This window comes from Pan troglodytes, chromosome 5, assembly GCF_028858775.2.
Source record: "Pan troglodytes isolate AG18354 chromosome 5, NHGRI_mPanTro3-v2.0_pri, whole genome shotgun sequence".
NCBI classification, from domain to species: domain Eukaryota; kingdom Metazoa; phylum Chordata; class Mammalia; order Primates; family Hominidae; genus Pan; species Pan troglodytes.
Genome location: NC_072403.2, coordinates 74,233,648 through 74,258,298, shown reverse-complemented (window position 1 = coordinate 74,258,298; position 24,651 = coordinate 74,233,648). Strand labels below are relative to the sequence as shown.

The 24,651-nt window shown below is 33.5% G+C and overlaps 1 protein-coding gene across 15 annotated transcripts in view; it reads left to right on the top strand.

Annotated features, from left to right (window-relative positions):
* The window catches only part of LOC129144272 (protein eyes shut homolog), a 773,546-nt gene that overhangs the window by 383,123 nt on the left and 365,772 nt on the right, over nucleotides 1–24,651 (top strand). For all 15 annotated transcript variants that reach the window (XM_063813144.1, XM_063813143.1, XM_063813142.1 and 12 more), the window contains 3 exons: nucleotides 2,446–2,639; nucleotides 5,211–5,338; nucleotides 23,323–23,437. In XM_063813144.1, coding sequence (XP_063669214.1) covers nucleotides 2,446–2,639; nucleotides 5,211–5,338; nucleotides 23,323–23,437 — 437 coding nt within the window. The remainder of the gene's footprint in view (nucleotides 1–2,445; nucleotides 2,640–5,210; nucleotides 5,339–23,322; nucleotides 23,438–24,651) is intronic.

Below are 24,651 nucleotides of genomic sequence, written 5' to 3'. Positions count from 1 at the left end.
CTATTTGTTAGACATACACACACACACACACACACACACACACACACACACACACACACACACACGGACATATTAGTTGAAAGGAAAGCAGTAAAACTGTCTTTATTCACAAATGACATGATCTAATATGTAGAAAATCCTAAGTAATCCCCCCAAAGGACTACTAGCACTAGTAAATGGGTTTATACAGTTTTCAGACTACAAGCTAATATACACAAGTAATTTGCCTTTCTGTATATTAAAAACAATACTTCAAGGCCGGGCATAGTGGCTCACGCCTGTAATCCCAGCACTTTGGGAGGCCGAGGCGGGCAGATCATGAGGTCAGGAGTTCGAGACCAGCCTGGCCAACATAATGAAACCCCATCTCTACTAAAAATACAAAAATTATCTGGGCATGGTGATGCATGCCTGTAGTCCCAGCTACTTGGGAGGCTGAGGCAGGAGAATCACTTGAAGGCAGGAAGCAGAGGTTGTGATGAGCTGAGATCATGCCACTGCACTCCAGCCTGGGCAACACAGCGAGACTATGACTGAAAAAAATAAATGAATAAAAATAAAATTCAAAAATAAAATTAAGAAAGCAATTCTAGTTACATGACCTTCAAAATGCTTAGATATGAATTTAACAAATAAATGCAAGACTTTAACATAAAGCTATGCAACAATGCTGAGAGAAATGCAAGAATAGCCAAAGAAATGGAGATACATTGCATATTCATCGATTGGAATTCAATCTTGTTGGGATGGAAATTTTTCCCAATTTTATCTATTGATTTAATAAAATTCCTATAATATTCCAGCAGGCTTCTGTGTAGAAATTGACAAGCTCATAGAAAAATTTATAGGAAACTATAAAAAGAATCCACAGCATAGCCAAAATTATTTTTGGAAAAAAAGAAGGAAAGGTTGAATGACTACCCAATTTCAAAACCTACTATATAGCTATATGCATTATGTATTTATCTGGTCAATGGGTTATTGCACATAAAAAGGCATATAAGTCAGGAAAAAAATAGATATGCCAGAAATCAACTTTCTTGCATATCTATGTGCAACTTTATTGCACATAAAAAGGCATATAATAGGTCAGTTTTAACAGTTTTTAAACAAACAAACAAAGAAATGAGGGAAGGACAGTCTTAAAAGAAAAAAGTGTCATAACAATTGTACGTGTATACGTGAAACATATAAGCTAAATCATTATCCCACACCATATAAAAAATAAACTCAAATGGATTAGGAATCTAAACATAGGAGCTAAAATTATAAAATATATTAAAATGTCTTCATGACCTTGGGTTAGGCAAAATATTATTAGACACCAATTATATGATACCAAAATATACGATATAAAAATGACAAAATGGACTCAATTAAAGGAAAAGTAGAAAAATTGGATTTCATGAAATAAAAACTTTTGCTATCCAAATGTCAACAAGTGAGAAAATGGAAAGCCAAATCACATATATCATAAAGGACTTTTATTCAATATATACAAAGAACTCACTCAAAAAATGCTCTCAATCATAAGAAAGCTGATAACACAATTTAAAAATAGTTAATAGATTTAAAAAGACATTTCATTTTTGAAGATATACAAATGATTAATACACATACCAGAAGATGCTAAAAATAATTAGTCATTAGTGAATGAAAATTGAAGCCTCAGTGAGATACCATTGTACATTTACTAGAATGAGTACAACAAAGAAAACGGACAATATCAAATGTTGGCAAGAATGTGGAGCAACATAAATCTGACACATCGCTGGTGGGAATGTTAAAATGGCACAGCTACTTTGGAAAACAGTTTAGCAGTTTCCTAAAATATTAAACATGAATTTTCCATAAAATCCAGCAATTCCATTCCTGGGAATCTTTTCAAGAAATATAAAAAAAAATTCCCTCAAATAATTGTATATGAATTCATGATTCATGAGAACCAAAAACTGAAAACAGATGTCCACTGAAGGATGAATGGATTAACAAAATGTATATATTGTGAATTACTCTTTAGCAATATAAAGTACCAACTACTGATACATGATACAACATGAAAATTCTTTAAAAAACATTGCTATGCAAAAGAAGCCAGTCGCAAAAGACCACATAGTCCATCATACCTTTCTAATGAAATGCCTGGAACTGGGCTTGGGTACAAAGATTGACTACAAAAGAGCTCTTCTTTGGGTAATGGAATTGTGCTAAAACTGTATTGTGATGATGCTTGAGTAGCTCTATACATTTGCAAAAGTTACTCTAGAATTGCAGTGAATGAATTTTATAATATATAACTTACACTGCAATACATTTGTTAAATAAAAATATTTCATAAACTCTAGAGAAATTTTCTAGAATGTTTTGCTACATATCTATGCTCATTTCTTCTTTCCTTCCTTCCTTTTCTTTTTTTTTTTCTTCCTTGTGTGTGATTTTTTTAAGGTCCATTCTGTGAGGTGTCAGCAAAACCTTGTGTTTCTCTGCTTTTTTGGAAAAGAGGAATTTGCCCAAATAGCAGTTCTGCTTATACTTATGAATGCCCAAAAGGATCTTCCAGCCAAAATGGTGAAACTGATGTCAGTGAGTTTTCATTAGTACCATGTCAGAATGGTACTGACTGCATCAAAATATCAAATGTAAGTCTCAATCTAACATATAAGTGAGTGGTTTTAAATTTTTTTTACTATTACCAAGCAATTTGGAAAGAATAAATAATTAGAATCCTTATTAAGGTAGTTTAATTGTTAGACGAACAAGAACGGTCTACTTATTTTAATTTTTCCCATTTATATAGGAAAAAACTTTGCTCTTCCATCAGTATTTTCCCTTTTAAAAGAATATAAATTTGTACACTCTTCATTTTTACTTATTGCTTTTTTTCATCTTTTAGTTATTCAATATTGTTATACTTTAACTTTTCAATTTAACATTTAAATAAATAAGAGTAGGAAATATTTCATTAGCTCTTCTCACAAATTACTGTCTTTTCATTTTAGATTCATATTTGTCATTTATTCTTTAAAGAACCTTAAGAGATTATTTTTCCAACCTCCTAAACTTTTTGTTACTAACACTCTGAAAAGGAAATTTTTTTCCCCTGGAGAATTGTCCATTTTATCAAAAAAATTGCTGAACTTTTGCTGAGAAGAATTAGTTACATTATATAGAACATAACACACAGATAAAAGTTTATAGAAGAACATTTTTTACTCCACCTGAAATTTCTTCTACAATATGCAAATATTTGTTACCAATGTACCATATACTAGCCCCAAATATTTGGAGATACAAGGGCAAAGAGCAATAATACATGCTTCTTCTAAAAATCAAGGAAACTATTATTGTAGTAAGCAGACTATGTATGCCCCTCATCCTCCACCAAAAAATAAAATAAAAATAAAATAAATAAATATGTCCATGCACTAATCCTGGGAATATGTGCATGTGTTATGTTACCCAGCAAGAGGAAATTAAGATCGCAGATGGAATAAAGGCTGCTAATCAGCTGATGTTATCTTGGATTATTTGGGTGGATCCAGTGTAATCACAAGGGTCCTTTAAAGTGGAAGAGAGAGATGGAAGAATCAGAGTCAAAGGGGGATTTGATGATGTAATGAGGCTGGTTTTAAAGATGGAGGAAGGGACCATAAATGAAAAAATGAATGCATCCTCTAGAATAAGCTAGAAAAGTCAGGGGAACATTTTCCTGTAGAGCCTACAGAAGGGACACAGCAGACATCTTGGTTTTAGCCTTCTGAAACTTTTCAGACTTATGACCTCTGGAACTCTAAGATAATGATTTTTTGTTGTTGTTGTTGTTGCTTCAAGCTACTAAGTTTGTAAGAATTTGCTATTTAAATAAAAAGTTGTTATATAAATAGAAAACTAATACAATAATCTATCAAGAACTATTAATAGTATCATTTAAAATGTTTTGCTTTTAAAGTTGACAATAATGAACAATTGAACACATTCTATAACTTTACTAGTTAAAAGAATCTTAATATAAGAAGCGACTTTTAATGGATGTATGCTTAACTATTAATTCATAGAAGTACTTTAATTCTATTTTGCTTCTCTATTATTCATTATTTATATTCTCTATTTAATATTCTCATTATTTAATATTCTCTATTATTCATTAGAAGAATTATTTTGTAGATAAATTACTTGGAAAATTGTACATGTTATCATTTGTACTGCTACCATGTATGAGGTTGGACAAGCTATATACCTCTTTCAACGTTAATTTTGGGTTAAATTAAATAAATTTTGATTGGATTCCATGAGAATAAAAAAATAATCAATTTTAAGTATACGGGCTTTTTACCTTGGAATCTTAATAAATCTTATTGTTCAGATAAATATGATAATGAAAATGATGGTAATGATGATGATGTTGATGATAAGGATAACAAAGAAAAAAGAGAGGAAAAAATAAGGAGGACAGCAAGAGGAAGAAATATGATGACTAGGTTGTATTTTGAATGCAGGTGAAATTAACTTTTGCCCAGCAAATTTAATTTCATTTTATTTTTACCTGCCCATGGATGCATGGACTTGTTTCAGGTGCCAATGGTTTATTTTCTATGCATAGTCACCCCAAAACTTGGTGGCTTAAAATAATTGTTTTATTATTATCTCTTATGGTACTGTGAGCTGACTTGTCTCAGCTAGGATATTGTTTAGAGTCCCTCTGAGGTTGCCATCGGAAAGTGTCTAGACTTGGACTTCATCTTGAAGGTTTTCTTATTCATATGTCTGGTAGTAAATGTTGGCTGTTAGCTTGGCCCAGAACTGGGCCTATTAGCCACAATCCTAAACATGATTTCTCCATGTGGCCTGCGCTTCCTGAGAGCATGGTGGCTGGGTTCAAAGAGCAAGCATTCTAAGATAATTAGATAGAATCTATATGGCCTTTAAAGCATCATTGTCTCCATGATCACAATCTTGCTTACATTCAAGAGGAAGGGAATATAGTTGCTAACTCTTAATAGAGGAGCTTCGATTTCACATAGCAGGAAGAGTGTGTGAGATGGGAGATGGTGTTGTGACATTTTGGAAAATAGAATCTGCCACATTGCTGACAGATAATTTCTACTCCAAGTTCATGAAAATAATTTTAACCCTTCTCCAGGTAAGAACCCATTCATTACCTTTGAAATATCCAAAATACTTTGTAAAAATATTTTTTTAATCTTTCCTAGGATGTTATGTGCATCTGTTCACCAATATTTACAGATTTGCTTTGTAAGAGCATTCAAACATCATGTGAGTCATTTCCTTTGAGGAATAACGCTACGTGTAAGAAATGTGAGAAAGATTATCCTTGCAGGTATAACTAATTTTCTGTTTATTTTTAATACAAAATACATGGTTTTTAAATCACGTGAACAAAAATATAATGATGTTCTGGTTTTAATCCTAACTTTTACTTAATGGTATATAATATTCTATTTGAAGTTAAAGTAAATTTTTTTGCATGTTTTGGGTTAATTGTTGTGGTATTAATTTAAAATAAATATTTGAGAAATTCTCAAGCATAATTTAGGTATACGGTTATCAAAAAAATATTTTGTTTCATAATGGAGGTTTTAATATAATCAAATAATAATTGAAGGTCTAGAAAGAAAAGAGAGATATATGTCTCCATAGTATTATTTCTGTTATACATATATAACATTGAAATATTTTAAAATAATAGAATATTTCTTCCTGTATTTCACAAACCTCAGCAGATAGATATTAGTTAGGGTCTTTAGGCAGACTTTTAGGAATTCATTCTTTCTTTAAGTAATAATTTGCCACAGATTACTCATTTATAAATGGCAGAAGTGACCCAAATATCTGGGCGTATAATTTAGTCAATTTTAAATAGCTTTATAGACATTTTCTCACATCATTAAGAAATACAATTTATACTCTTCACACTTGCCTGACTTTTATCTGGCTGCTTAAAGTAAATTCTGTTGGGCATTATTGAAAAGCAGTAAGTAGCCTCAAAATTTTAGAATATTCATAAAGGCAGAAAATTAACATGCGGGGTACAGAATAGCCTTGGAACACACTGAAAAGAAACTTAGAATATGCATCCACTTCACACTGTACGATACTTTAATCTATTTCAAAGGAATCCAAATTTAAAGGTTTTTTTTAAATTAACCTTTTGAAATGTGACTTTTTCAAAAGAAGTGACAATAAACCTTATCATTATATCAAGATATTGAAAACTCTAACCCATTCCGTCAAATTTTTGCATGCCTTCAATCGTATATTAATTCATCAATAAACCTGAATGTTATCCCTTTAAAAATATTTACTTTTAATTTACAATTCTATTTCTATGCCTCAATGTGCTAGTAGATTAGTGAATGTACTTAGAAAAGTGATCAACTTAAAAAAAAAAACCAAATACATCTCCTCCCCAAACATAAAACTGACTGATTAAAAAAAATTGCTAACTCTGACTCAGGTGAAATAATGGAGATATAGTAAATATTAATTAAGTATGAAGTTGAAAAAAATGACAGGAAATTAATCTTGAAATCTATTTTTCTGTTCTCATATGAGTCAAAGAATATCAGTGAATATAATAATAAAAATAAAAACGACTTGACTTCAATGCTTTTATGTTAAGGATTTATCTGTGTGTTACTAACTTATGAGGTATGTTTTCCTAGGTCAGTGACTCTAACACTTTGAAATTAGAACTTCTTGAAGAGCTAAAGTACAAATGGTTGTTCTTTGTCTCTAGTGTTTATAATTTAATAGATCTGGGATGAGGATTGCAAATGTACATTTCCAATCAAGTCGTAAGTGATGCTGATGGTCCTGATCTGGAGACACCATACTTTGAGAACTATTAGTCAAGATGAGCTTGGCCTTAAACAGCTTCAATGAGGGAAATTGTCTTATACCTTCCAACTAGTTTAACTACTCTTTTCTACTGAAGTTTTACTCTTCTGAATTTGGGAGAAAAAAAAATGTGTTAAGGTGAAAAGGAGTCAAATGTGGAAAGGAGAAGAATAGAGTGATTATAATGATATTAGTTTCCCTACCTGAACATATGCTATAGATCTAAATTTATATGGGTAGATGAGAGAGAAACTGAAACAAAATTACCTCCCTGAGAAAGACAGTGAAACATTGGTTATGGAAATTTTTATGTGGTACCTAGTAACTTAAAGCAATACAGTTAGAAAGAAATTAATTTTCTCCAGTAGTTAAAAATCAGAAAATTCCTTACCACCTAGAAGACTGAAAGCTTTAGATGTCTATGGGAAGTTAGCATAAAAATGTTATTATTATGAGCAGAAAGAGTTGTAAAGTATCAAAAGGGGCAATGCTGGGAGCAGGTAGCACACAAGTAGAGTCTGATAGGAAAGGAAAAGGAATAATTGATGTCTTGGAGGTATCAGACAGATAGAATACAACTTTGGTGACTCTCTTAAATTATAGAAGAACGGTTTGATTGTTTATGTGAATACTTTGGAAAATGATTTGAAAATAAAATGGAGTTTGTGAAATACAGCAACTGCAAAAAAAGAAACAAATATTTTAAAAAGGATACTTGAACATTATTTGGGTGGCGGTTTAGCCATCCAAATACTAGGAATTCCTAGAGAATTCCTCTCACTCTTCTCCAGCATTACTGCTTTCCGTCTACAAAAGTAAAATAACTTTTTTACCCCCTACTTGCTTGTTTGGCCCTAGAAGGTAAATTTTTTCAAGGTATATTTGGCATTTTTGCATGTTGATACTTGAACCATTTGGAAGAAAGTCTGCACTTAAGATTAACAGTGAAACTCCTACCAGAGGTTTTAAAGGGAAATGAAAGTCACACTCTACAGTAACACTAAGAAACTGTATTGCAGCATGTAATTGTGCAACTGGAGGTCATTTTGCAACCATGAAGTCCAGCAAGGAGACAAAGCCAAAACAGATATAGAGCTGAAAGGATTAAAAGGAGAGCCAGAACAATGATCAGATTCTTTATGAAGAAAGAACTACCTATAGACAGTTTAACAATATGAGCCAATAATTCCCTGCATTGGTTTAGTCTGTTTGAGTTAGCATTATGTTATTTACCACTGAAAACTTTCCATGTAAATATACTGAAATTCTTTACAAACCACTGAGTTAGATTGCTCACATATTTTAAATGGTTAATCTTCAGCCATACAAGTAGTTTTATTGCTCACTCAATTATTAGTTATCTACTAAAAGAAAATCAAATATTTCTGTAATATTGCTGAGTACTCTATGAAAATGATTTTGAATTACTATGAAATTCTACTCTACTGTAAGATATTCAAGAAGAATGTGTTTTATTCATGACTGTATTTGTAAATTATTTTACTGTGCTATGTATAGAATATTTTCTAACTAATTTTTTTGATTCATTATATAATTTGTTTATAATAATTATTTTGGATCTTACTGATTGAAATGGAAGGTCTTGACTTGGGCGGTGATATGAAAAGACTAATCTGTTTAATTTAAAGGATATTTATATATTTTTAAGAAACTTTCCTACTCTAAGTAAAACTCTTCTGCAACCATAAAAAAGGCCAAAAAAAATTAAAAAGAAAAAAAGCTCTTTTCGTTAGAAACTTACATTCCAGTAGGCAGATACTGCTTTAAATGATCACTCTGAGGCAATTTTATTAAATAGAGCATTGGTGTATGTTCCCAAGGGAAGGGAGACCAGCTAGAAAGCTACTATGAGTATGTAGCCCAGAGTTGGTGGTGACTGACACTGCCATCAAGATGACTCGCGATGATGGTAATTAAGGATCAGATCTGGAATATATTTCTAAGAATAGTTCAATCTTTTGCTGAAGGATTAGATGTGAGGTAACAGAAATAAGTCAAGGGTAACTCTAAGGTTGTTTGCTTAATTGAAAGGTTGGGAAATAAACCTTAACTGTTTTCTAATACCATTTCCAAAATGGAAAAATCTGTAGAAAGAAGGGCCTGGTTGGCAGGAGTGGAAAACAAGATGTCAGTTTTGAACATGTTAGACAAGACACCTAATAGAGCCAAGTAGAGATATTGAAGTAGATATCAAGTATGTTTCCATTTTAGAGAAGCTATCAGGGCTAAATATATAAATTTGGAAGCCAGTGCCAGAGACATGACATTTAAAACCAGGAAACTTGCTGTGCAGAAACCTTTTAGTTTAATTATATTCCATTTTTGTCTATTTTTGTTTTGTTGCATTTCCTTTTGAGAACTTAGTCATTAATTCTTTGCCTAGGCCAATGTCTGGAAGAGTTTCTCCTAGTTTTTTTTTCTAGGATTTTTAAAATGACAGGTCTTATGTTTAAGTTTCTAATCTAACTTGAGTTAATTTTTGAATATGGTAAAAGATAGGGGTCTAGTTTTATTCTTCTGCATATAATTCTTTATTTTTCCCAGCACTATTTATTGAATAGGATATTCTTTCCCCAATGTATATTTTTGTTGACTTTTTCAAAGATCAATTTGTTGTAGGTATGTGGTTCTCTATTCTGTTTCATTAATCTATGTGTCTATTTTTATATATCAATACCATGCTGTTTTGGTTACTATAACCTTTTAGTATAATTTTAAGTCAACAGAGTAAACAGACAAACTATAGAATAGGAGAAACATTTTCAAGGAAAACATACATCAAAAGGCTAGTATTCAGAATCTACAAGAAACTCAAACACCTCTGCAAGGAAAAAATCAAATAACCCCACTAAAAAGTCAGCAAAAGGCATGAACAAATATTTTTTAAAAGAAGATATAAAAGCAGTCAACAAACATATAAAAAATGCTCTACATCTTTAATCATCAGATAAATACAAATTAAAACCACAGTGAGATGCCATTTTACACCAATCAGAATGGTTATTACTAAAAAGTCAAGAAACAACAGATGTTGGCAAGGATGCAGAGAGAAGGGTATGCTTACACACTGTTGATAGAAAAATAAATTAGTACATCTCTATGGAAAACAGTATGAAGATTTCTCAAAGAGCTAAAAATAGAACTACCATTTTATCCAGCAATGCTACTACTGGATATCTAGCCAAAAGAAAAGGAATCATTATATCAAAATAGCACCTGCACTCATATGTTTATCACAGTACAATTCACAATAGCAAAGTCATGGAATCAGCCTAAGTGTCCATCAATGGATGACTGGATTAAAAACATGATACACACACACACACACACACACACACACACACACACACACCATGAAATACAACTTAGCCATCCAAAATAATAAAATCATGTCTTTGCAGTAGCATGGATGGAACTGGAGACCATTATCATAAGTGAAATGACTCGGAACCAGAAAGTAAAAAACCTAATCTTTTCGCTTATAAGTGGGAACTAGACAATGGGTACACACTGACATACAGGGCAAAATAATAGATATTGGAGACTCTAAAAGGTGGGATGGTGGGAGAGGGTGTAAGAATGAAATATGAACTATTGGGTAAAATGTTCACTATTCGGGTTATGGGTACACTAAAAGCCCAGACTTCACTGCTATGTAATATACCCATGTTAAAATAACAAAAAACAAGCAAACAAACAAAAAACTGCACTTGTAGTCTCTAAATGTAAAATAAATAAATAAATAAAAGAGGTTAGCTTAGAAAAAAATAAAAAATACAACAGGAAACTCAATGAAATTACCTCACATTGAACCCAGATAGGAACAAGAGAAGGTTTTCGAATGAGACTTGGTACACTCATATTTGAGGGAGTTAATGGATTAGAACATGAGATTTAAAAGGACTCCGTGAGTTAAGATGATAAAAATACAGACAATTATTAGAGAAGCTAATAAACTGGCAACTAAGGAAACTTCAAAGTAGTTTATATTTAGATAGGAGTAGAAATGGGTTGGGATATAGGGCACAAGCAGAAGAGTTAGCTTAGATAGGATGGCAGATGTTAAATGAATTGTAATAGAAGGAAAAATAGAATAGGTTGCTTTGAATGTGTGGTTGTTGAATCATTTGGAAAGTGTCTTCTGATGGCTCTGTTACTCAAGTGAAATAAGCAGCAATGTCTAATGAAATAGTAATCCAAGTGAGTATGAGGAAAATAGAGTATTACTGATATGCTACAGCATCTCCTTGAAGTTAGTGAACATGAATTTAAAGTAAGTTCAGCCTGCAATAATATGTGTCAATCTCAAACCAAGTGTAATTTACTCATATGCCCATCAGAAATAGCTAGGGTGTTGAATTAAAGTAGGGTTGAGCTTTATCAGGCTATGACAATGGAGGGGAAAGAGTGATTTAAGGGTGTATGCAATTAGTGATTATAGAAGTAAAAGGTGTAATCTAATTCACACAAGGAGGCAATAGAGAATATGATGGGGATGACAGACACTGAAGGTTTGTAGGGTCAATGGATCGTGGGATGGAATAAACGTTGGAGGAGAAAAGGACTACAAGGAGTAAATTAGAAAGAGAAATGAGGCCGTGCATAAAATATAAAATACTTAACATTAAGATTATGTAAGTTAACATTGAGAAGATGACATAGTTATATATTATGGTAGTATAGAGCATACTAGAGTAGGAGTAGGTTGTAGAGTTAGAGGGAAGATTCAGATCTTTGAGTTGAGACAGTATGCTCCTAGGAGATGCTAATGTTGCAAATAAATAAACTTTGCAGATATTGAAATAATGAAGGCACTTAGGTGTTCTCCATGCCTTGGCTATTGTGATAAAGAGGATGTGATGTGTTTGCATGTGTATGTATGTAATATTACACAGCCACATAAAGAAGGAAATTTTGTCATCTGCGACAGCATGGATGAATGTTGATGGCATTATGCTTAGTGAAATGAATCAGCCAGATAAAGACAAACACTGTATCATCTAACTAATATGTAAAATTTTTAAAAGTCAAAGTCATAGAAACAGAATACTGGTTTTCAGGCAATTGGGACTGAGAGAAATGCAGGGGTGTTCAAAGGGTTATAATATTGTATATTTCAGTAGAGTTAGAAGGGAGAACTTGAAATGTTTCCAAGACATAGAAATGGTAAATACTTGAAGTGATGGATGCCCTAAATCTGACTTGATTATCACACATTCTCAGCATGAAACAAAACATCACATGTATCTCATAAATATGTACAAACAGTAGTTATCAATAAAAAAATAAAGGCAAAAAAGATGAATAACTTCTGGGGAATTAATGTTCAAGGTAATGACTATAGCTAAAAATGATGCATTGCATTCTTGAAATTTGCTAAGAGAATAGATCTTACCTGCTATCCCCCACACATACAAATGATAACTGTGCAAGGTGACAGATATGTTAACTAAGGATAATCGTTTCACAATATATAATATACCAAGTCATTATCACACTTTACACTTTAAATTTGTACAACTTTGTCAATTATGCTTCGATAAAGTTGGAAAAAAATAGCAAAGTAAGGTTGAGATTGCTGGGCTCAGTGGCTCAAGCCTATAATCCCAGCATTTTGGGAGGCTGAGGCGGGAGGATCACCTGAGGTTGGGAGTTCAAGACCAGCTTGACCAACATGGAGAAACCCCGTCTCTACTAAAAATACAAAATTAGCTGGGCATGGTGGTGCATGCCTTTAATCCTCGCTACTTGGGAGGCTGAGGCAGAAGAATCAATAGAATCTGGGAGGCAGAGGTTGCAGTGAGCTAAGATCGCGCCATTGCACTCCAGCCTGGGCCACAAGAGCGAAACTCTGTCTCAAAACAGACAGACAAACAAATAAAGTAAGGTTGGGATTACATTAGAGAAAGATATAACATGTCAGAGGTTAAATGTTAAAGAATTAGAGGGGATGCTCAGGAAGGTTGACTATGACTATGACAAGGAAAAGATATGGGTAGCATGGTTTGATGGCATCATCTTGAAATAAGTAAAGCTTTTAAGGAAGAGGACGGGACATGAGGAAAAGATGAAGACAACTATATAACATGTAGACATTGAGCTGTGAGAGAAGAGGGAGAAAGAATAACCACCACTTGAGAGTTTACAGTCAAAGGAAAGAGATTCCTAAGAAGAATATGAAAGAAGTGTACAGAGCTGCTTGGGGGAAAAGAACCACACAGTGAGGGATGACTTGGAAACCACTGGCTTCCTGGGATATCTGAGGTAATGGTAATAAGGGATTAATTTTAATGGCCTCAAAGGTAGATCATGGTGGGTTGATTGTGAGAGTTGGCATAAAGTTAATAGTGCTGGGTTCTGTCAGAAGCTCACAGAGCTGGATAGACATTTGGAAATTTCTCCAAAGGCAGTGCTACAGCTACAAGACTCTGTGCTGCACTTCACTTACACAGGTGGCAGTGTCCACGGCGCTACAGGACACAGCTCCAGTGATGCTTCCTAGGGTCTCTGATCACCTCTTGGATGGAGGTTCATGGGTAGAGAAGGGAAACTCATTGTGACCTGACATGTAGATTTCTGAATTCTCCACCATACTTCCCACTTTTGTAGAGTGGAAAGTGTTTATTCACCAAAATCACTTAATGGCTTTGAAGATTATCATGAACTACATTATTAGTATTGCCATTTTGCATACACACACACACACGTGCGCACGCGCACACACACACACACTAATTTTTACTGAATGCAATGACTCCAATATTCTCAACATATCAGGAGGATCAAATTTTTCTATTTAGAGTAAAATGAGGAAATGAGCCAGGAAATAAAGTTTCGTTAAACCAGCTGGTGTCTTCCTCATAAAAATTTTTCAAGTCTGAAAATCAACTATTTAACCAAATTAATCGGGAGAAAACTTTGTAAAATATGCCACTGACTAAATATTAGAGAAATATGAATACTATGTTTTTAAAAATCAGAAATGTTGTGATATAGAGAATTTTTCTCTCTAAGCCTTTTATTTTCTCCTCCAAAATTCTGAGATATTTCAACAATAATGATATTCTCTTTTATATTCTCAGCTTATTGTGTTTTTTTTTCTGTTTTCTACTCACTGGATTTAGATTATTATAACTTACACTACTTAAATTTCGATTTGATGTATTAACATAACTTCCCCCACCCCCATCCCCAAGTCAGTTTCAGCATTTATTTTATTTGGCTTGTGATAAATCTCACCATGTCAGTCATGGGTAAAGTTAAGGTTTTCAGTTTATGTCACAAATATAACTAAGGTTTTCAGTTTATGTCACAAATATAACTAACTAAGTATGCACTGTGACTATGAAATAAGACACTGCATTTGCAGAAATGCATAGGTTGACATATTTCAACATATAATAAAATTATATTTTCTTATTAATTTTGAAAAATGATTTTAAAAATAGCAATCACATGTTTGCATGAGGAATGTATTAATTAATGGAATGCTTCCACTTGGTCACTCAATAATTTTCAACAGGAAAGCTTAATCTTTTGGAGTTAATTATCTCAAAAGCTGGGCTGCTACATTTTTCTTTGCTTGAAATCAATAGTCACATTTATAAGGCTATTTTTTTTATTATACTTTAAGTTTTAGGGTACATGTGCACAATGTGCAGGTTAGTTACATATGTATACATGTGCCATGCTGGTGCGCTGCACCCACTAACTCATCATCTAGCATTAGGTATATCTCCCAATGCTATCCCTCCCCCCTCCCCCCACCCCACAACAGTCCCCAGAGTGTGATGTTCCCCTTCCTGTGTCCATGTGTTCTCATTGTTCAATTCCCACCTATGAGTGAGAAGATACGGTGTTTGGTTTTTTGTTCTTGTGATGATTTCCAATTTCATCCATGTCTCTACACAGGACATGAACTCATCATTTTTTATGGCTGCATAGTATTCCATGGTGTATATGTGACACGTTTTCTTAATCCAGTCTATCATTGTTGGACATTTGGGTTGGTTCCAAGTCTTTGCTATTGTGAATAATGCCGCAATAAACATATGTGTGCATGTGTCTTTATAGCAGCATGATTTATATTCCTTTGGGTATATACCCAGTAATGGGATGGCTGGGTCAAATGGTATTTCTAGTTCTAGATCCCTGAGGAATCGCCACACTGACTTCCACAATGGTTGAACTAGTTTACAGTCCCACCAACAGTGTAAAAGTGTTCCTATTTCTCCACATCCTCTCCAGCACCTGTTGTTTCCTGACTTTTTAATGATTGCCATTCTAACTGGTGTGAGATGGTATCTCATTGTGGTTTTGATTTGCATTTCTCTGATGGCTAGTGATGGTGAGCATTTTTTCATGTGTCTTTTGCCTGCATAAATGTCTTCTTTTGAGAAGTCTCTGTTCATATCCTTTGCCCACTTTTTGATGGGGTTGTTTGTTGTTTTCTTGTAAATTTGTTTGAGTTCATTGTAGATTCTGGATATTAGCCCTTTGTCAGATGAGCAGATTGCGAAAATTTTCTCCCATTTTGTCGGTTGCCTGTTCACTCTGATGGTAGTTTCTTTTGCTGTGCAGAAGCTCTTTAGCTTAATTAGATCCCATTTGTCAATTTTGGCTTTTGTTGCCATTGCTTTTGGTGTTTTAGACATGAAGTCCTTGCCCATGCCTATGTCCTGAATGGTAATGCCTAGGTTTTCTTCTAGGGTTTTTATGGTTTTAGGTCTAACGTTTAAGTCTTTAATCCATCTTGAATTGATTTTTGTACAAGGTGTAAGGAAGGGATCCAGTTTCAGCTTTCTACATATGGCTAGCCAGTTTCCCCAGCACCATTTATTAAATAGGGAATCCTTTCCCCATTGCTTGTTTTTCTCAGGTTTGTCAAAGATCAGATAGTTGTAGATATGCGGCGTTATTTCTGAGGGCTCTGTTCTGTTCCATTGATCTATATCTCTGTTTTGGTACCAGTACCATGCTGTTTTGGTTACTATAGCCTTGTAGTATAGTTTGAAGTCAGGTAGCATGATGCCTCCAGCTTTGTTCTTTTGGCTTAGGATTGACTTGGCGATGCGGGCTCTTTTTTGGTTCCATATGAACTTTAAAGTAGTTTTTTCCAATTCTGTGAAGAAAGTCATTGGTAGCTTGATGGGTATGGCATTGAATCTGTAAATTACCTTGGGCAGTATGGCCATTTTCACAATATTGATTCTTCCTACCCATGAGCATGGAATATTCTTCCATTTTTTTGTATCCTCTTTTATTTCCTTGAGCAGTGGTTTGTAGTTCTCCTTGAAGAGGTCCTTCACATCCCTTGTAAGTTGGAATCCTAGGTATTTTATTCTCTTTGAAGCAATTGTGAATGGGAGTTCGCTCATGATTTGGCTCTCTGTTTGTCTGTTGTTGGTGTATAAGAATGCTTGTGATTTTTGTACATTGATTTTGTATCCTGAGACTTTGCTGAAGTTGCTTATCAGCTTAAGGAGATTTTGGGCTGAGACAGTGGGGTTTTCTTGAATCAATCATTCTGAAATTTAACATAGGGAAAAGTTTTTTAAAGTCTAAACATAGTTTTTAACTTCAGTTTCTGGTCATAAACTATATAACTATTAAAAATATCTAGGACATTTTTGCCATTTTCTCATCAAGAGTAGCTTTTGCTACTATTAGTACAACTTTACATTCTGCAATATTGTTATAGGGGACAGGAGGTATCCTGTAATCTGGCCCCCTAAATGCCCCATTTAAGAACATATGTTCTCATCAGTATAAACTTTCTTCCTTCCTTCAATGTATTAATTTCCATATAAAAATAGTAAGTTAGTACAGACATGTGCAGATAAAATTTGAATCAACATCATGAAATCTTTAAGTCTTCCTGGCATACCTGATTAAAGGAATCTTAGCCCCATAATGCTTTGCACAACCTCCAATATTTCTTAATATCCAGTATTCTTCCACTGTGCCCTCTGTATCTCATTTTGTCCACAGAATATTTTCCAAGTATCCACAATGTATTTTCTTTTTCTTTATTTTTTTATTGTTTAGAGACGGGGTCTCATGTTTTCACCCAGGCTGGCATGTAGTGTTGTGAACCAAGCTCATGTCAGTCTCAACCTCCTGGGCTCAAGCAATCCTCTCACCTCAGCCTCCCAAGTAACCGAGTAGCTGGGGCTATTCACCTGGCTAATTTTTTGAAAAAAAGAAATTGTGGATATGGGGTCTTACTATGTTGCCCAGGCTGGTCTGGAACTCTTGGAGTCAAGCAATCCTCCTGCCTCAGCCTCCGAAAGTGCTGGGATTACAGATATAAGCCACCACACCCAGCCCACAATATTTTTTCTACACTTTCTTTCTTTTTCTCACTGAAACCTGAGGACAGTTTTTCTTGTAGCCTTCTGAGTTGGTCACTATTCATTCTTCTACAGTTGTGTACCACAGACAGTGAAGTGTATAGACAGCGTTGCCCTTGTTGCCATATTCAGGCCATTTTTTCCCTTCTCCTTCTGAAAACCCTAGCCAGCAGCTGTATCTTCTCTCTCTCTCTGACTCTCTCTCCCCCTCCCCATCTCCCTCGCTCCTTTTCTAGTAGCTTTTCTCTCAGTTTCTGCTTATCCTTTACTAAATGTTTTAGCATCTAGCTTGCTGACCTTTTCTTTATCACCACTGTGGTCATATTTTTTGATAACTTTGGTATCCCTCTTGGAAATCCACTCACTCTGGTTGTTTAAATTTTTTGATAATTATTTTGCTAATTTCCCCCTCTCCTTCACCTCAGTCCATCTCCCATGGTCTTATCCTATAAGTTATCATGCCTTTAATTGCACACCCTGAAATACCTTTAATTTAAATTCTTTCACTCTCTGATCCCCACTTCCTGTATTTCAAGTTCACTCACTCATGTACTGTAATGACAAAATTTCATAAATTTTTAAAAAAGCAACAGGACCTCCAATTATATGACTACATTTGACATTCCTGTGTCTAGTATCCCCTGCAGGTCCCCATTTTCTTTTAAAAAACATACTTACACATCCACTTTCAAATTCCTTGATTCTCTTTTTCTATGTTCCATTGACCTGAAAACATCAAACCTGTTTAATTCTCATCCTACCATTAAACTCTTGTCCATTTTATATATATCTAATATAGCAGCTCAAACTTAATGTATTCCAAATTCATAATTGATTACTGAGCCCTGGACAAAGCTTCTTTTCTGCCAGTATTCATTTACATTACTCTTTGATTTCTTCTTTTCTCTCTTTTGACACGTCTTGTCCATCAACAAATCCTTTAAACTCTCCCATAACTACGTATCATGGATATGAACACTTTTATCATTAGGAATGTTAACACCCTTGTTCAAGCCAAATTCTCAGCTGGAACATTTCAATAGCTTCCCTCTTGACCTCATTGTTTTGAACCTTCATTCAGGTACATGTCAAATAGTGAATGGAAGTCTCATCAAAAAAGCTAATATTTTGGCGGAGATTTGAATGATGTGAGGAAATGTGCAGCTGTCTAAGGAAGAGTGTTCATGGCAGAGGGAGTACCTATTGCAAAATCCTTGGCCTATTCAGACCCTATCCATGCATGAGTCCAGACTAACTGCTCTGGAGAAAGCAAGGGAAGTAGCAGCAATGAAGTTAGAAGAGAAACCAGAATCTGGGGCAGCTTTAGATCATGAATGCCTTTGTAACGTCCTTCATTTTCACTCTAAGTACAATGGCAAGTATTGCAGTGTTGCTGGCAAATGAGTTACTTTATTTGGTTTATATTTTTGAATTGTTGTGTGACTGTTGTTTTGAAAGGAAACTGTACAGACACAAGGGCACATGCAAAGAGACCTGTTAATAAGCTATTATAGTAATTACAGTATAGCAAACTGGGTAGGACAGTGACTTAGATTAGAATTGGAGAGAGGGCATAATAAGAAGGGGTTGGATTGTGGATGTATATTTAAGATGGAGTCAATACAATGTTTCTTTAGAGCGGATTGAATGAGAAAGAAAAAGAACAAATATATTGGCTCCATAGTTTTTGACCTGAGCAACTAGAAAACAGATTGTGATTATTTTAGATGCTGAAAGTTACAGGTAAAGTAACTGTAAAATAGTTTGCTTGTTTATCATTTTTTATCCACAAAAAAAGAATATATATGTTTTAAAATCATGTTATTCCTCTGCCAATGCCATTCAGGGGGTTCCCGTACATTAATAAAACCTAAAGGATTTAAAATGCTTACAAGGTGAGCCATATTTTCCTCCTGCCTATCTCTCTGCCACCATCTCCTACTAAGTCACCACTTTGGTCTTTGAGATGTTTCCTGAATATCTCAAGGACCTCTTGCTTCAATCCTCGGTATTTGCCGTTCCCTTTTCTGAAGTGCACATTTCCCAGAAAGCACAGTAGCAATTTGTACACTTCCTTCAGCCATTCACTCAAATATTATCTCCTCAAAGATGTCTTTCCTGTTGATCCTGACACAGCCTGGAAATACCTAATCTCAATTTCTCCCTCCACTTTTATCGGATTTAATTTATTAATTATATAGCACCTCTCCCTATCTGTCATTATACTCATGTATTTATAATTTTCTCTCCCTTCCCCATAAACGAATGTATAATAAGGCAGAGGAGTTGCTGTTTTAATAGGTTTAATACTAGCTTTCTATATTCTAGGATAGAGGTATAGCATGTTAATTTTACTTATCAAATATGGATGGTTTTGTCTAAGATTCTTATTTTCATCTTTAAATAACTTTTACATCTGAATTATTTGCTTTCCGAAATCCAGGCAGTGACCTTGTTGCTCAGTTTATGCTTAAAAGATAAATTCGTCATATGAAGTAGTCCATAGGTCTGGACATTTGTCTACGCCCACACAAGTCACAGTATGTAAGCATGCAATAGTATTGCAAAGATTCTATTATAAGAATAAATCTTAATTTACTTCGAAGGGTTTTTTGCCCAAGTAGCGGAACAGGTTCAATGACAGCATTGAAACTGATACAAGGAACTTTCCATCAGAATCCCCATGTCTGCATGATGAAACCAAAGAGACAAATGTGAACTACAATGCTTTAAGACAAAAATTACAACTTAAACATTATAAAAATTACAAATATAACTGTTCATTTCCTGGAAAAAAATGTATCAAAAGTTGATTCCAAGTTTTCAAACAAGTGATGAGAGTATTTCAAGTTACCACAGGCAGAGAAAACTATCTGAAGTTAGTTTATAACTATCTCCTTTCCATTTGCTAGAATAGTATAGAGTTTGAAAAAGCTATTTCAGCAGCTAGAAAACTTTAAGCAAAAGTATACTTCCAATTTGAAGTTAACTCTTTAAAAAATATTTTTTCTAATTTTTTGCTTTATGAAATTATTATTTTAATACAGTAATAATTTTTATTAACTGTTAGTAAAATATTGAACATTTTATTTTTAATTGTATTAAATTTATGGGCTTTTCTTAATATTTTGAAAAAATACATTTTGAAACCTATTTAAAATGTAGTAAATATTGTTTCACTGATTTTTACCTTAATTGATAAATTAACTTTAAAAATAAATAGCAGTTATAAATACTAGTAGTTCTGTATTACATAAAACATTTACCAAAATGCTGGTGATGGAATTTTGTTCTGATATTGCTGTCCCTACTCTATTAATGCTGTGTTCCCAACAGTGCCTGACACTTCTCATTAAAATCAGTAGTGTGCATTCCATAGGTCACTGGACAAGTTTGGAATGTTATGTCCAAGAAATAGAGTAAAGCTAATTAACTAATGAATATTGGCTTTATTGGCAAAAGGAAACCTAATAGTAGAAAGATATTTAAATCAGTGGTAAGAAATCATTTTAGGAAGGAAAAAGTAAAAGAGGATAAGAGTATTGTTTTTGTCTCCTCTTTTCCACTATTATATTTTATTTTCATTATTTTTTTCCTTCCCTTTCATGTATCTTCACAGATCCTCGCTGCTTTCCTATGTATCATTTCCCATTTTACCACTAAAATGACACCTTAAATATTTCCATCACAATCATGAGGTTACCCTTACCCTAAAGTCTCAAAATAGTTTTATATAAAAACAAACTATAAATTGGATGTTTTAGAAACATGGTGATCTGAAAGGTCTTTCCTTTCTCTCCCCCTGTATTTAAAACAATTGGCCTCTGACTAAAATGGCTGCTGGACACCTAGAGTAGCTCAAATTAGTTAGCTATAAGTCTCTCTGAGCATTTCAACAGAAGTTAATGCACTTTTGTAAACACATTTATTAAAAAGGTCCATGTTGTTTCAGAGTTTGCTTTTGTTTACTTTGCTTTTGTTTTCTCTGTTTTACATTCTTAAATGTCAAGGCTACTATTGAAACTTCTTTTTCCTTGACAGCAGGCTGAGTTGATAGGATGACATTTTTCTTATGAGTAAGACTTGGAAGTGCCTCTTAGATTTCAAGCCATCACTGGGAGTGGGGGATTGGAGATGATTGCCTGAAACTCAGTAGGAAAGTTTTCCCTTTTTGAAAAAAAAAAAAAAAACTTTTAAGTTCAGGGATACAAGTGCAGGTTTCTTACATAGGCAAACTTGGGTCATGGGGATTTGTTGTACAGATTATTTTATCATCCAGGTATTAAGCCTAGTACACATTAGTCCTCCGCCTTTGGGTCAAACCTCTCTGAGCCACACATTGCAGATAGTATTTGGGGGGTCTCTTACCTAGTGTGTACTGAGAGTAGAAAATCTTTGGCCTTTTTTTTTTTTTGGATCAATAAAACTTGCTCTGTTTAGAAACACTTTCTCAGAGTTGCTGCTGCCCAGTGTTCATCCAACACCATTTGGATCTGATTCTTCTTAGTGGCTAAATATTGGTTCTTCAATTCATAGACCTGATCCTGTTCTTTGGAAACTGCAACACAAAGTAAGCCCAAATGTCACATGTGTCTTTAACTGCTCTTGGTCAATTCAGTCCATTCCAATTCAAAAGGAAAATTGAAACTCATCAACTTTTAGGATGTGCTAAAGCTCTTCTCTTCTTCTCTATGCTATTACATGCTCATCCTCAATAGGAAGCGATGCTACCTCTCATTAAGTTGGTATTTGGAGTGATTTCTGGATATCTAGCCAGCCCCTCAGAATGAGAGACGTAAAGTAAATATATCTTACTATCTGTGGAGTGGTAGAGTAAAATACATAAAGGTCTTCATCTATGGAATAGCAGAGTATAATAATGCACTTAAAGTTAGGACAAACTTAATTTTATTAACCACTCTAAAATTTGTAAGTAATATGGCCAAAGCAACTAATGTAATTTCTATGGGTATGTTTCCTCATTTATAAAAGTGATAAATAATAATATATTTCACAACTTACAAGAATTGAATGAGAACTTAAGAAAATTGTGTAAAGGTAATTAGCCTAGTGGCTGGCATATGATGGGTGCTGAAAAAAAGTGGATGATTATTTCTGATATGAATGGAGAAATAATTTAATTCTGTAAGATGAAAACGCAAAGCTGTATGCCTCAAACTATAGGAAAGGTAAATTACTACAGCATTTTATTGATGCTATTTCAGTGAAATTTTGCCAACATGGCCTTTGATCCCTTTTATGAAATTATTTTGTGTTCTTATAACAGATTTAAAATAATAAATGCATAAATTCACTTCATTAATAAATCAGCTTCTACCAACTTAAAGTCATGAGAAGTCATATTTTTGGTCTTAAAATATTTGGTGTTTACATTAGAAAAAACATTCTTTCATTTGGGGTCCCATTTATTTCATAATAGAAGGTTTACTAAATATGATTTAAGGCACAGGACTGTTTCCTACAAATTAATTAGAAGTGAGGGCAGTAGAAGCCAGAACACCAGTGTGTGTTCTTTAGCAACTTATAGATTGCAGTTAATGAAATACAGTAGACTGGAATATAGATTGTTTGAAAAACAATTTTAAAAATGACAACTAACAAACAGAAGTCCTATAAGTAGCCCAACTATAACTAGACCATTATCATCCACTGGCAGTCTATCCTGTCTCAAATTCATGTAGTCATCATTAACTCCTGCTAGCACATCATCAGTATATACTGGCTCTACTAAACATTAAAAAATCACATTTGTCATGTTTTTTCTTCATATTCCACTAGTTTTCCAAAACATATACTGTATTGTTAAGTATCAGTTTAGGCCAAAGTTTATTTTATTCTTAAATTCCCAAAAGAGATCATTAAGAGCATACATTGAAAATTTAGTTTACTGTAATTCTTTCCAAATACATAAATAGGAGCTTTTTGGCTAAGATCACAGGTATGTATAAAAAAATGATTAATAGTACCATATAATTTAAACAACGCCTTATTCCTTTTGGAATAATGTTAATAGGCTTTTCTGAAAACATTTAAATTATAATTTTTCTAATTTACACTGATGTATTTACAGCTGTATATCAGGATTTACTGAAAAAAACTGTGAGAAAGCAATTGACCACTGTAGACTGCTGAGCATCAACTGTCTGAATGAAGAATGGTGTTTCAATATAATTGGAAGATTCAAAGTAAGTAATTTAATACATGGCAACATAATTTAGCCCTTCAAAATACAATAGACTCAGTTAGTCTATATTTCAAATGCTCTTATTAATCTTAGCCAGAGAAATATATCCTTATATCTATATTTAAATGTGAGTTATGTAAAGCTTAGCAATAGGGGTTTTAATTTATAAGAATTATGTTGGGAGGGAATTAATAAATGTTCTAGCAGGTGTTTTTATTATAAAGTAAGTATAAAGCTAATTGAGGCCTGGTGATATACTTCTTAGTATATAAAACCCCAGTTACTAATACTTTAAGCTCTTTAACTAGATGAGAAATAAAATCAGTCTAGTGGTTGATTGTTAGGGTCCATAAAATATGCTTTTTTAGTGAATAGTTTTGGAAATTACTTTACAAATACAATATATCTGTACTACACATGGTAAGGGATATTCCACAACCTAGCAATGTTACTTGTAGGTGTGTCTATTAGAGAAATTATCAGGTATTTACTGAGAGACCTACACAGGAATTTTCACTTCAAATCTGAAACTAAACCTGGTAAATAAGAGAACGGACAATTTCATCATGGTGTAGTCTTACAATGGAGTTATAAAAACTAGTTAAAATGAATAGACAATAGCTATATGTATTAATACTTACAAATATCAAAATATTGAATTTTAAAATTTTATAAACTTGAGGATTACACACACCAGCTTTATTTGAAAGGCAAACTATAGGGAGGTAGATGGGAGAATGAAATCAGGGAGAGTACAAAGGGAACTTCCAATGTTTCCGCAAAGCTTTTTTTTTTCAAAAAATAATTTTTTTGAGAAATAAGGCAAGAAAAATAAATACAACATGAAGATAGAATAAATAAAATGGTATGGTTTTGATAAGCATTCCTCATTACTATTCATTGGAACGCTATAAAAATTAAAAAGTAGAACTAACAAGTTAAATATGGCAAAATCCCAGGATTCATTATAACTTTTTAGAAACCAATAGTGCTTCTGTAATATGGCAACAACTAATTAAGACATGACACTAAAAATTAATACTATAAAAGTGAAATAAAGTATGATTATAATTGTATCAAAACACTTCAGAAAACATTTAACAAAATGTGGCTAATATCTCTATGCTGAAAACTAAAAAAAAGATTAGAGGGAAATGGAATATGCCCTATAAATAAAGTTATAAAATATTTATGAATTAGAAAAATTAATATTTT